The 13798-nt window shown below is 74.7% G+C and overlaps 2 protein-coding genes across 2 annotated transcripts; one reads left to right on the forward strand and one right to left on the reverse strand.

Moving 5' to 3' along the window:
* Positions 1–200: 200 nt before the first annotated feature.
* LOC133749659 (3-galactosyl-N-acetylglucosaminide 4-alpha-L-fucosyltransferase FUT3-like) lies at positions 201–1303 on the forward strand. The gene is given in 2 exon segments (XM_062178942.1): positions 201–1152; positions 1155–1303. Coding segments are annotated over 2 exon segments (1101 nt in total).
* A 3176-nt stretch (positions 1304–4479) lies between these two features.
* NRTN (neurturin) lies at positions 4480–12343 on the reverse strand. Its single transcript, XM_062179152.1, has 3 exons — positions 12262–12343; positions 6453–6610; positions 4480–5005 (listed from the first exon to the last, which is right to left on the reverse strand). The coding sequence occupies exons 2-3, from the start codon at positions 6601–6603 to the stop codon at positions 4581–4583; spliced, it is 576 nt and encodes a 191-aa protein (XP_062035136.1). The 5' UTR covers positions 6604–6610; positions 12262–12343; the 3' UTR covers positions 4480–4580.
* Between the last annotated feature and the right edge of the window lie 1455 nt (positions 12344–13798).

The following is a 13798-nucleotide window of genomic DNA, read 5'->3' on the forward strand; positions in this document are numbered from 1 at the left end:
CCGTTTGCTTGAATTCTGCCTCCGCTGTGCTGTCCCTCGCCCCCTGGATTCCCTCCTGTAAAACTGGAGTAGTAACCGTTAGGTAACAGTAACCGTGGCCTCCGCAGATGAGCTCCGGACGCTCGTGACTGTCCAGTGCCTGGGGTCCCCGTCACCGACGACACCGAGGCCACCCCCCTTCCTCCCAGCTACACCGACCCATGGAGCCACTCGGCCAGACCCAGCGGCCGCGTCCCTGGTGCCGGTGTCTCGCCGGGCTGCTGTTCCAGCTGCTGCTGGCCCTGTGTGTCTTCTCCTACCTACGAGTGTCTCGCGACAACCCCAGCGGCTCCTGGCTCTCAGGGCCCAACACCACGGTGGCACGCGCCTGCCAGGCCACGCCGGGGCCCCCCGCCCGCCGGCCCCTGGTGATCCTGCTGTGGACCTGGCCCTTCCACGTACCCGTGGAGCTGCGCCGCTGCTCGGACCTGCGGCCCGGCACGGCCGACTGCCAGCTGACCGCCAACCGCAGCATGTACCCCTGGGCGGACGCGGTGGTCGTGCACCACCGCGAGGTGAGCGCGCAGCCGCGAAAGCAGCTCCCGCAGGCCCCACGGCCGCCCGGGCAGCGCTGGGTGTGGTTCAGCCTGGAGTCCCCCAGCGCCTGCCGGCAGCTGCGCGCGCTGGACGGCTACTTCAACCTCACCATGTCCTACCGCAGCGACTCGGACATCTTCACGCCCTACGGCTGGCTCGAGCCCTGGTCCGGCGGGCCCACCGCCGCGCAGCTCAACCTCTCGGCCAAGACCGAGCTGGTGGCCTGGGTGGTGTCCAACTGGCAGAACGCGTCGGCGAGGGTGCGGTATTACCAGCAGCTGCGCGCGCACCTGCCGGTACACGTGTTCGGGGCCTCGCACCAGCCGCTGCCCCGCGCCTCCATGATGGAGGTCCTGAGCCGCTACAAGTTCTACCTGGCCTTCGAGAACTCCCAGCACCCCGACTACATCACGGAGAAGCTGTGGAGGAACGCACTGGGGGCCTGGGCCGTGCCCGTGGTGCTGGGCCCCCGCAGGAGCAGCTACGAGCGCTTCCTGCCGCCTGACGCCTTCATCCACGTGGACGACTTCCCGAGCCCCCAGGCGCTGGCCCAGCACCTGCGGGCGCTGGACCGCGACCGGCCCGCTACCTGGGCTACTTCCGCTGGCGGGAGACGCTGCGGCCCGGCACCAGGAGCTGGGCCCTGGACTACTGCAGGGCCTGCTGGCACCTGCAGGGGGAACACCGGTACCAGGTGGTGCCCAGCATCGCCTCCTGGTTCACGTGAGGCGGCCAGCGTGGGGCCCCGGCACGTGTCTGGGCCCCGGGAGGTGCCACCCCCGGCGTGCCTGCGGGGGCTGCTGGTGGCTGACTTGTGATTGCGCCCCTGTTCTCTCCAAGGAAACGCTACAAAGCAAAACTGGCCCGAAGATGTGGTTCCGGGCTGGCGCTGTGGCGTAGCGGGTAAAGCCGCCGCCTGCAGTGCCGGCATCCCACATGGGTGCCGGTTCGCGTCCCGGCTGCTCCACTTCCAATCCAGCTCTCTGCTGTGGCCTGGGAGAACAGTAGAGGACGGCCCAAGTCCTTGGGTCCCTGCACCTGCGTGGTAGACCCGGAAGAAGCTCCAGGCTCCTGGCACAGCTCTGTCCGTTGAGGCCATGTGGGGAGAGAACCGGCAGATGGAAGACCTCTCTCTCTCTGACTTTCAAATAAATAAATCTTCAAATAAAAAATAATAAAATACGGCTCCTACCCCAGGGTGATGCTGCGCCCCACGGGCTGTCACAGCTGGGGGGAGGGGTGGACGTCGCCCAGCCGGCCGGGGGAGGCTCCCACGCAGAGCAGCCCGAGTCAAGAGGGTGGAAAACTGCTCCAGGGCATTGTGGCTTGATTTTATATATATATATATATATATTATTATTATTATTAACGATTTTATTTATTTTTTTGAGAGGCAGAAAGAAAAGTCTTCCATCGCTGGTTCACTCCCCAAATGGCCTCAGAGGCCGGAGCTGGGCTGATCCCAAGCCAGGAGCTTCTTCCGGGTCTCCCACGCAGGTGCAGAGGCCCAAGCACTTGGGCCATCTTCCACTGCTCTCCCAGGTCATAGCAGAGAGCCGGATGGGAAGTGGAGCAGCCGGGACTCGAACCGGGGCCCATATAGGATGCTGGCGCCGCAGGCACAGGCTTTGCCCACCCGCCACAGCACCGGCCCCCCATTCTGTAGCTTTCAAGAGGCAAGCCCCCCCCCCCCGGGGAGTGTTTGCAGCCCCGCAGAGAGCCCAGGGAGGTGGGAGGGGCAGAGCTGGGACAAGGGGCACCTTCTCCACCCCACCCCCCACAGGGCAAGGCGGAGGCGTCCCCTCTCCCCGGTGTGTGTGTGTGGTGGGGAGAGCGTGGCCTCGGCGTGTGCGTGGCTGTGCGTGTCAGGTCGCCCGTGCGATCCTTGCAACCACACTCATCGAGGGACCACGTGTGGCTGCGTGCGGGCACGGCGTGCGGGCTGTGAGGTCCTCGGTGCGCATGCGGGGACTCTGGGCGCGCACGGGCCCTCGCTGCCGCCGCGGGTCGCAGGGTTGAGCGCCTGTTGGGTGTGGCTACTGCACCCGAAGGTGGGGCCCCAGGCGCCCGCCGTGGGGTGCGGGTGCTCTCACCCGAGGGGGTGGTATCGGGAACTGTGGGTTTGCACGTGCGCCTGCCCGCGGAGCCCCTGCAGGGGTGGGGGCGGCCCTGCGCCTGGGCGACCCCAGCCCCACGGCTCCTGGGAAGCCGCCCAGAGTCCTGGGTCTGGGGGTGGGAGCCGGGGACCCTGGGGACGGCGCGCGCTCTCACGAGCTCTCAGGGGAGTGCAGGGGGCGCGCGGCGTCCGGGCCCACCGGGATGGGGGAACTGAGGCCCTGGGCGTCCGCAGCGGGGCTCACTCAGCCGTCAGCGCGGGAATCCCGCAAACCTCAGCCAAGGCTGCGGGGGCGGCCGCCGCCTTCCCGCAGAGCCCCCTCGGCTCCCTGAAGTCCCGGTGAGCTGCCGCAGTGCGGGGGTCCGAGCTGGGAGGAGAGGAGGCGCAGGGCTGCACCCCTGGGACCCCGCCCAGGCCTGGGCAATGAGGGGAGCAGAGATGCTCCTAGGAGGTCCTTTCGGGGCGCAAAGGGAGACTTGGGGGAGCCCCGGCGTGGGGCGGGGTGGAGGGCTGTCCCCTCGGGGCCACACCCCCCAGTGCCAGCGCAGGACGTTAGGGGTCCCCACGCCGGGCCCGCGCGCGCACCCCTCCCCTCCCCGCGCCGCCGAGCGCCCAGGTGCCACCGGGCAAATCCAAACAGCGCGCGGCCCCGCCGTAAATCCCGGCTCCCAGGGCCCAGGACGCGGGTCCCCGGGTCCCCGGCTGCGTCCATCCCCGCCGGCCGCTGGGAAGCGCCTGGCTGTTCTCAGCCGCGTCCGCTGGACCTCCGTCCGTCCCGTCGCGGCGTCCGCTCCGGCCCCCAGCAGCACGCAGGGCGGACCACCCGCTCCCCTGGTGCGCACCCCGGAAAGGGGGCTCCGCGCGCCCCGCCTGGCCCAGCGGGGACGGCGCCCCCGCCCCTCCGTCTCCCCCAGCGGGCACGGCGCCCTCCGCCCCTCCGCCTCCCCCAGTGTGGACGGCGCCCCCCGCCCCTCCGCCTCCCCCAGCGGGGACGGCGCCCCCCGCCCCCTCCGTCTCCTCCAGTGGGGACGGCACCCCCCCCCGCCCCTCCGTCTCCCAGTGTGGACGGCGCCCCCGCCCCTCCGCCTCCCCCAGTGTGGACGGCGCCCCCCGCCCCCTCCGTCTCCTCCAGGTGGGACGGTACCCCCGCCCCCTCCGTCTCCCAGTGTGGACGGCGCCCCCGCCCCTCCGCCTCCCCCAGTGTGGACGGCGCCCCCCGCCCCCTCCGTCTCCTCCAGTGGGGACGGCACCCCCCCCGCCCCTCCGTCTCCCAGTGTGGACGGCGCCCCCGCCCCTCCGCCTCCCCCAGTGTGGACGGCGCCCCCCGCCCCCTCCGTCTCCTCCAGGTGGGACGGTACCCCCGCCCCCTCCGTCTCCCAGTGTGGACGGCGCCCCCGCCCCTCCGTCTCCCAGTGTGGACGGCGCCCCCGCCCCTCCGCCTCCCCCAGTGTGGACGGCGCCCCCCGCCCCCTCCGTCTCCTCCAGTGGGGACGGCACCCCCCCCCGCCCCTCCGCCTCCCAGTGTGGACGGCGCCCCCGCCCCTCCGCCTCCCCCAGTGTGGACGGCGCCCCCCGCCCCTCCGTCTCCCAGTGGGGACGGCGCCCCCGCCCCTCCGCCTCCCCCAGTGTGGACGGCGCCCCCCGCCCCCTCCGTCTCCTCCAGGTGGGACGGTACCCCCGCCCCTCCGTCTCCCAGTGTGGACGGCGCCCCCGCCCCTCCGCCTCCCCCACTGGGGACGGCGCCCCCGCGCTCAGGCAGTGACTGACAGCCCAGCAGAGTTCCCACGCTTTATCTCAAGGCAGTTATCGCGAGAGTCCCCGGCCGCGAGGCCGTCCTCTGCGCACGCGCAGTCCGTCGCGGCGTGCCGTCGGGGCCGGTGAGGTAGGGTCACACGCAGGCGCACTCGCGCGCCGACAGCTCGCGCACCGTGTGGTAGCGGCTGTGCACGTCCAGGAAGGACACCTCGTCCTCGTAGGCCGTCGGGCGGCAGCAGGGCTGCGCGCGCACGCGCTCCCGCCGCACGCGCCGCCGCTGGCGCAGGCGCCGCAGCCCCAGGTCGTAGACGCGCGTGGCCGCCTCGCACGCGCCTGCGCAGTAGCGGAACAGCACCGTCTCGTCCGACGCGTAGCCCAGGCCCAGCTCGCTCACGCGCACCTCGAGCTCGCGCAGCCCGCACGGCCGCGCGCCGGAGCGCGGGCGCGCGCGCCGCCGCCGAGGCCCTGCCCGACGGCGCGGACCTGGGGGCCGGCCCGCCCACGGCGTCAGCTCGCGCAGCTCCACGGCGTCCGGCGCGCCCTGCAGCAGTGCCCGGTCTGCGAGGTGAGAGAGAGAGGGGTCAGCGCGGGAGCCCCGCCCACCCGGCCCGGCCCCGCCCACCCGGCTCCAGCCCCGCCCGACCACCGGCTCCGGCCCCGCCCCCGCCCGGCCACCGGCCCCGCCCACCTGACTCCAGCCCCGCCCACCGGCCCACCCAGCCCGGCCCCCGCCCACCCGGCCCCGCCCCCGCCTGTCGATCCGCCGATCCCCGGAACCCCCACATCTCCGCCCCTGAGCCGCTCGCGAACGCCCCCACCCCGTCCAGGAAACCGGGGCTTCTCCGCGTGCGAGGTCGTGGAGGCCGGGGGGGGGGGACCCCGCCGGCCCCCCAGCCGCGGCCCCGGGAGGTCCTGCAGCTCCGTCCCTGGGCTCTCAGCCTACACGGGGCCCGCACGCCGCGGGCCCTGCCCCAGACGCGGGCGGGGGCCACGCAGCAGGTGGCGGGGAGCGACGCCCCCCCCCCAGGCGGGTGCACCTGGCCGCAAGCAAAGGCTTCTCGGGAGGCCCGAGGGGAGGGGCGTCGGTCCCCCACTGCCCTCCCCAGGGCCCGGCTGCGCCTCCCCCGCCACCCCAGGCCGGCTCTCCCAGGGCCGGGGCCGCTGAGCCCCGGGGCCCGGACGGGGGCGGCCCCGGCACACGCGGGGGTCACTGTTTCTCCCTGGTGGACGGGACTGCCCGGCTTCACGGCCGCCACTCGGACCCTGATCCTTTCTTCGTGTTGGGAACCCCCCCCCCTGCGCCGCGGACCACCAGAAGTGGCGACTCCTGTCCAGCTGCGCCCCCTCACCACCCGCCCTGCCCCCGGGGGGGGGGCGGCAGGTAAAATGCAGAGGGCCCGGCGCCCCCCCCAGCCTCCTCAGGGCCCAGGACGTGGTGGGGGTTGGGGGGCCGGCCGTCGCCCCCTCTTCCGGTTGGGGCCGCCCCGTGCCTGCAGCCCCACCACTGGGGCCGTCGTGGGGTGCGGGGGCGGGCAGGAAGCGGAGCTGGCGCCCGAGGGCGCCCTTGTCCATGATGAGGACAAGAGGGGATTGTGTGGGCCGGCAGGGCAGGCAGGGACCCGCAGGCCCGGCACACGCGTCCCCCACGTGCGGCCTCGCCCCCGCGGCCCGCGTGCACACGAGGCCAGGGGCCGGGAGCCTGCTGCGGGGCGCACGCCATTCCCACACCCGGGTCTCCCTTCCCCTCGGTCCCTGGGGGCCTCCCGCCCAGCCTGGCCCCGCCACCCCCCGCCGGGCTGTGGGCGCAGCGCCCAGTTCTAATCTCCATCCATCTGGCCCCCGCGGCCCCTCAGGGCCAAAGCCTAATTCCCCGTGACAGCTGAGCTCCACGACCCGGGTTCCCAGCAGCCTCGGGGGGGGGGATTTGCACCCTCCCTCCACCCCACCCGCAAAGAAAGAAAAACACCCTCCGGGAGCCCCCCTGCACTGGGTGGGCGGGGCTTACACTGGGCCAGGCGGGCGATCCGGGCGTCCAGGGTCCGAGGCGGGCGGCGCAGCGGGGCCAGCGCGGGTCCGAGGCCCTCTCGGCACATCCAGACGGTCAGCAGGGAGCTGCACAGCGCCCAGGCCAAGGCCGCCGCCTTCCAGCGCTGCATGCTGGGCCTGCGGGCAGGGGAGGGTCAGCCGCGCGCCGCGGACACCGCCGGGCCCCTGGGTTCGGACGGCTCCTGCTTCCTGACCCATGGCGCCCACGGGAGACGCAGGAAGGAGCCACCGAGCCAGGCTGCGGGGTGCCGGGCTGTGTGCCGGGGTGCAGGGACGCCACCCCATGGGGGGAGGGGGTGGCCCAGGGTGCTTCCCCCAGGAGCTGATGACAGAGTCCAGGCATGACGGAAGGTAGGCGCTGGCCCAGCACCAGGCAAGGCCCGAGGCTGGACCAAGCTCCGGGTCTCCTAGCAACAGCGCGGCTGCAGCCTGCTGCCCGGGGCAGGGGCGTCCCCAGCAGGTGGCGCTGTGGGGCCGGGGTGCCAGGGTGCCGCGGGAGGCAGGGCTCTGTCCCCTGCCCAGAGAGGCCCGGGGACCTTCCCGCCCCCTCCCCAGCCTCGGAGCGCGGCGAGCCCCACGCCGGGGTCTCCACCGGCCTGGCCTTCCCTCCCTCCCCATTCCCCTTCCCCGCGCGCAGCGCCTCCTCCGGGAAGCCCCCCGACCGCCGCCCCTCCCCCAGCCGCGGGCCTGCGCGGGGGCCCGCACTCTGTGCGGGGAGCGCACCGATCCCCGCGCGCGGCCGTGGCCCGCCCGCCCGCGTTTACATTCCCCGCCTGCCGCCTGGTGTCGGCCGCGGAGCCTGGCGGCCGGCCCGGCGTAAACATTTACACGCGGCGCTGCAAGCCCGGGCGGACGCCGGGGCGCCCCGACGCGCGCACCGCGGGCACGCGCTTATCTGCGCGCGCCAGCTGAATTTCGTTTGCATACATTTGCATCTCACTTGCGCACGATTTGCATGGGCAGGGACTGGACTCGCCTCTCCCACTCCCCTCGTTGGTACCCTTATCCCCGCGAATGCGGGGCGCGGGAGCAGCTCCCCACCTGCTGGGTCACTCCCCAAATGTCCCCAACGACCAGGGCTGGGCCGGGCTGGAGCCAGGAGCCAGGAGCCAGCAGCTCCACCCGGGGCTCCCGTGGGCTCCAGGGACCCCGGGTCCTGGCCCATCACCGCTGCCTCCCCGGCCTGCATTCGCAGGGAGCTGGGATGAGGGGCACAGCTGGGGCTGGAGCTGTGGGGTGCAGGGGTCTCAGCCACCGGGCTAGCGCCCACCCCACACCCAGGGTCCCCGTTCCCTGGGGAGCAGACCGGGGCGTGCAGAGGCCCTGGGGAGCCGGCCGGGAATGCAGAGGCCCTGGGGAGCCGACCGGGGGTGCAGAGGCCCTGGGGAGCAGACCGGGGGTGCAGAGGCCCTGGGGAGCCGGCCGGGGATGCAGAGGCCCTGGGGAGCCGACCGGGGGTGCAGAGGCCCTGGGGAGCCAGCCGGGGATGCAGAGGCCCTGGGGAGCCGACCGGGGGTGCAGAGGCCCTGGGGAGCCGGCCGGGGGTGCAGAGGCCCTGGGGAGCCGGCCGGGGGTGCAGAGGCCCTGGGGAGCCGGCCGGGGGTGCAGAGGCCCTGGGGAGCAGACCGGGGGTGCAGAGGTCCTGGGGAGCCGGCCAGGGGTGCAGAGGCCCTGGGGAGCAGACCGGGGGTGCAGAGGTCCTGGGGAGCAGACCGGGGGTGCAGAGGCCCTGGGGCAGCAGGCCGGGGGTGCAGAGGCCCTGGGGAGCAGACCGGGGGTGCAGAGGCCCTGGGGAGCAGACCGGGGGAGCAGAGGCCCTGGGGAGCAGACCGGGGGTGCAGAGGCCCTGGGGAGCAGACCGGGGGAGCAGAGGCCCTGGGGAGCAGACCGGGGCGTGCAGCGGCCCTGGGGAGCAGACCGGGGGTGCAGAGGCCCTGGGGAGCAGACCGGGGGTGCAGAGGCCCTGGGGCAGCAGGCTAGGCTGTGGAAGGGGGCGTTTCCTCCCCGAGCCAGGGGCCGACCCCGCACCCTGTGCCCAACCCCAGTCCACAAATGAGCGCAGAGGGAACCAGGCAACCCCACGGGAGCCCCCAGGTGCCGCCGACGCCCGGGTCCACACTGAACGGATGGAGAGGCCCAGGCCCAGGCCTGTGAAGTTTGTCCAAGACCGGAGTGGGAAACGCGCTGGGGCGCGGGGTCTCCCTGGACCCCTCCCCCATCAGGGGGCAGGGCGCCTCGGGCCGCGGCTGCCCACCACTGCCAGGGGCTGAGAGTGACCGAGGGACCCCCAGCTCCGGCGTAGCAAAGGCCTCTCCGAGTGGGGGTCGCCATGGGGCCCCCAGGGAGCCAGGGCGCAGCCACGCCCACCTGGGCATTGCCCACGAGAGGTGTCTGGGCCACACCTCTGCTTCTGGCTGGAGCCCGCTGCACCCCGAGCGCTGGGGCGGAGCGGGACGGGAGACTGAGGCAGGGCAGGTCCTGCCGGTCTGAGGCTTCCTCGCTAGTGTGGGCGGACCTTGCTCACCTCCCCTAGGCCGGGCGCCGCCCTGGAGCCCCTCCCCAGGGAACAGCCCCAGGCAGACCGGCCTCCATGACTGCTCCCAGGGAGAGAACTCCTACATGTCCCGCAGCGCCCTGCCTCCGGGGCCCCTCCCCAGGAAGCTCCCCCACTCCCCCTGTCTGCTGGGCCAGGGCTCAGGGGACCTCTCCCTTCCCGCAGCCCCGGGGCGGCCGCCACTACACGGACGCACGCGTCCGGCCTCGGTCTCCCCATCGGCGGGCGGCCCCTAGGGGGTTCCCTGGGGTTCCACGGATGGGGAAACCTAGGGCCCCTGAGGGACGGGCCCTGCCCACGGCGAGACTCCGCGGCTCCGTGGACCGAGGAAGACCCCGCAGCCGCTAGACGCTGCCCCTCCCCCGCGGGCGGGCGGGGGAGGGGGCGCGGCACATCTGGGGCAAACCAGGAACATGTGGCAGCGCAGCTGTTCCCGGGGCCGGGGGCCGGCCTGGGGGTCGCCTCGTGTGGGAGGGGCGGCAGACGCAGCACCCCCGGCCGCCCCCTCCCCGCCGCTCCGAGCACCAGGCCGCAGCCCCGCGCCGGTGTCTCCGGTGAAACAGGCGGCACTGGCGTCCCCGTGACCCCGGGAAGTCCCCGGGGCTTGGAGCTCAGGACAAGAGAGCGGCTCGGGGGCCAGCGCGGAGGAGGCGGTCGCCTGGGGCTTACGTACGGGTGGCCAGGGAGGCTCCTGCCCACCCCTCAAAGCCCCAGGCCCAACGCCCCCTCCTCCACAGCCTGGGTGGGGCTTTGTGGAGCCGCCCGCTGCTGCCTCCCCAGGGGCGCAGTAGCAGGACCTGGGCGGGGGCATGGAGGAGCCCGGATGGAAGCCGCACCCTGGTACAGGATGTGGGGGTCCCAAGGGGGGGCTTAGCCGCCATGGCCACAGCTCCACCCTCTCGGCCTCCTTCTGGGCCTCTCTCAGCCCAGGACTCCGCCCCAGTCTCCTCGGCCCCGCCCCCAGCCTCCTCAGCTCCGCCCCCGGGCTCCTTGGCCCCTCCCCCAGTCTTTTCAGCTCCACCTTTCCAGGGGAGGACGCTCGGGTTCAGAGACACCAAGCGTCTTGCCCAAGGCCACACAGCACAGCAGGGCTCAGTGGGGGGCTGACTCCAGACCCCTCTCCGTGGCCGCATCCCCACCCCCTGGAGCCCCGGGCGACGCTGAGCGGGTGGGGGGAGCGGAGAGTCCCAGGACCCGGGCCAGGGCTGGGGTCCGGCCCGGTGTGAGGAGGGGGACAGGGCAACCCCAGAGCACAGAACGGGCAAGGGAGAGGCCCACAGGGCAGGGCCCGGGCTGGGGGCCAGGGCTCGGTGGCCCCCGCCCCGTGGGGGGAAAGGCACTAAGTGACAGGGGAGGCCGGTCCAGTGTTGGCCGTGCGAGAACCAGGACCGAGCCGAGGCCGCCGTGCTGGGGTGCATGTGTGTGTGCGCGTGCGTGTGCAGGCCGGAGGGCTGCTCGGAGGAGGAGGAGGAGGCGCGCAGGTGAGACAGGAGGGCGGGAAAGAGGCCTTCAGGGCAGGTCTGGGCGGGCGGGTGGGGGCCGCAGCCCTGTCGCTGCGGTGTGGGCGTGGGCGTGCGTGTGCGTGGCGGAGCGGCGGCGTCTCTCTTGGCTCATAGTTTCCGCGTGGCCATGCCGGGCGAGTCGGGCTAGCCCTGGGCCCCGCAGGTGTGGGGTGGGGGCGGGGCGTGACGGGATCAGCCTAATGAGGCCTGGCACGGCTGAGCCGCTGGCGCACGGCCCCCGGGGAGCGTGGCCGGGAGGCCGGGGCCTAACCCCGCCCGGCTTCCCGGGAACCCAGGCCCCCCGAGGCGCCACGGCCGGGTCGCCAGGCGTCCCGTGGCTGAGGCCGCAAAGGGGCCGCTGGGACAATCCCTCCCTCCCACACTCGCAGGGCACCTCGACGGTGCCGGACCCAGCCGTGCCGTCTGCCCTCTCCCGACCTCTGCGTGTGCCATCGCTGTCCCCTCTTCCCCAACCCAGAAAACTCCTATTCACCCCTCAGAGCCCCAGCGTCAAGGGCCCTCCCCCTGGGAGTCCGCCCTGACCCTGGCACCCTGAGAGGTCCTCCCTCTGGGCTCTGTGTCCTTGAGGGCCGGGGCCCAGGAGCGCTGACTCCACGCAGCTCTGGCGCCCGCCTCCTCCCCAGACGTCTGGAGCCGTCCTGTGCCTGGCTCTCGGCCGCAGCCCTGCAGGTCCCTGGGGCCTGGCAGGACCACCGGGTGGTGGAATCTCACACACGGAGCCCGCGGCCAGGGGAGGCCTGGGGTTCTCCCCCGCGCCCGCCCAGCGAGCGCTCTGTGCAGGCCCGGCCGGGCCCCCGGCAGGGAGCTGGGGGTGGGGGTGGGCGAGGCTGGGGGACAGAAGCCCAGCCGGTGTCGCCCACTGGGGCTCTGGGCCTGGGGGGCCAGGACACAGAGTCTGGGAGGGCGGGGGTCCGGCCTGGCCCTGACCCGGCTCCTGTGCCCCGGCCATGACCCGCGGTGCCAGCCGCGCGGCGCCCCCAGCAGAGGCCGTTTCCCGGTAGCCCCAGCCCCGCCCACTGGCCGCAGCCCCCCGCCCCCCATCCCTCGCAACCCCGGAGCCGTCTCCGGGACACAGGGGGTCCCGCCCCACCGGAGTCGCCTCGGATGGCCGCACCGCCTCGCCCCCGCCGGATCCCGCCTTTGCCCTTAAGGGACCTCCCCCCTCCACGCCCTCTCGCGGCCGAGCGGGCACTGCGGAGCCCAGGGCCGGCGCTCACCGGAGGACACCGTGTCCCCGGCCGCGGCGGCGCGCACGGAGCGCGCCCCTGACAGATGTTTCGCTCTGCGCGCAGCTGGGCGGCGCCGGCAGCCGCCGGCCGGGGTCCGCGGGGTCCGGGTCCCCCCGCGCACGCAGCCCCGGGGGCGGGAGGGCCGTCTGGGTCGCGGCGCCTCAGCGGCTGGGGAGGGGGCCCCGCTGTCTGCCCCCACCCTCCAGGGCGGCGCACGTGGGGGGTCCGAAGCGGCAGAGGCGCGCGCGCCCCGTCGGACCGGGCCACCCCCGCCGGACCCCGGCGCCGGACAGGGGCCTGCGCGCACCGCGGACCTGCCGCCCCCCGACCCCACCCTCACTCGCCCGCCCGCCCCAGACCGGGAGCCGAGCCACGGGGCCCCGCAGTCCGCACCCCCACCCCCAGCCCCGTGTGCTGGCAGGGCCGTCTGCTCGCGCCGCTCCCTGCGCGCCCCCTGCTTACCTGCTCCGGGCGCGGGGCTACCCGTCAGTGGCGGCCGCGCCGGCCCCAGCCCCTGCCCCTGCCGCCGCGACCGCCATCCGGGCCGCCTGGGCCCGCGGCGCCCGGGGGGGACCCGGGCCGGAGGAGGCGGCCGCGGGGGGTGCGCGGCGCGGCCCGGCCCATGGGGCCCCCCCGGGCTCGCTCAGCCGCGGGCTGCGGCCATCCCGGCCCGGCGGGGGCGCGGGCGGGGGCGGGGGCGGGGGCTCGGGGTGCCCTGGACGGCCGGGGGCGCAGGGGCGCACGGACGGCGAGGGCGGCCTGGGCGCGCGGCGCGGGGCTCCGGGGCGGCGGCGCGAGGGGCCCGGGCGATCCGAGCGGCTCCACGGCGCGCGCTCTCCCGCCGCGGACGGCTCGGCCGGCGCGGGGCCGGGGGCGGGCCGGGGGCGGGGCCGGGGGCGGTGGCTCGGGTTTCCCGGGCCCGGGACCCGCCCCCGCCCCTCCCCGCCCGCGCTCGAGGGGCGCCGGAGGAGTGCAGGTGGCGAAGGGGCGGGGGCCCCAGCGCCCCCAGACGGCGATCTGTCCCCCCCCGGGGGACCCCGACGGCGCCGCTTCGGGAAAGCCGGGGCCGCAGAACGCCTCCGCCGCAAGGGTCCTCCCCTCCCCTGGACCCCCGACAGCTGCCCCCGGCGCCACTGAGGATCCCGACTCACTGCCAGGCCCCCTGCGGAAAGCGAGGCGCCCAGGGTTCCCCCATCGTAAATGCCTCCCCCCAGGACACCCCCCACTCCGGGGACCCCGACGGCGCCTCGTGCCCAGCTCCGAGCCCCGAGGACGCCCGCACGTCCCCCTCCGGCTGAGCCAGGCCCACGGCACCCACCCCGCCCCCCGGGAACGGGACCGGAGCCCGCCGTGCGCGGCGCCCCCCGGGCACCAGCCGCGGAGACCCCGCTCCCATCCCTGGCTCCCACGGGCGCCCCTCCTGGGCCCGAGACGCGCTGCGCGAGCGCCCGATCCCACCCGGCCCCCTCCCCGACGGGTCCGCGTGCCCTGAGCGCCCCCTGGTGGCGCCCGGTGACCGAGAAACTCGCGCCCCGGGACCTCGCTCCCTCCGCCCGGTTTCTGTCTCCTCCCCGCCTCATTTCTTTCTTATCCTGGACACCTGCGCTCCTGCAACCCGGCGGCCGGGGGGTGCGGGGGGTTAGGACCCCTGCCCCAAGGGGCCTGTGGGACGTATTCGCGGCACGTGCGGTGCACCTGCGTGGGGGACACCGGGCGCAGACACGCGTCCGCTGGGGTCGCCTGTTCCCGGCTCAGGGTGGAGACCGGCAGGTACCTGAGCCCCGTGTGGCCGCGGGCTGTACCTTCCCTGCCTGCTGCCTCAGTTTCCCCGCCTGTGGCGAGCGCAGCTGCGCGATTCTCCGTGGTACGTGACAGCCGTGCACACACCTGCGCCTCCCGTGCTGGCGCGTGCGCGCGTGTGTACCTCCAGCCACGCCCCCACAGGATGCGCGGCCCGGCCCTAAGCCCACCCGCACCCCAGCCAGGGCCGTGGAGCTGT

This window comes from Lepus europaeus, chromosome 20 (genome assembly GCF_033115175.1).
Source record: "Lepus europaeus isolate LE1 chromosome 20, mLepTim1.pri, whole genome shotgun sequence".
NCBI lineage: Eukaryota > Metazoa > Chordata > Mammalia > Lagomorpha > Leporidae > Lepus > Lepus europaeus.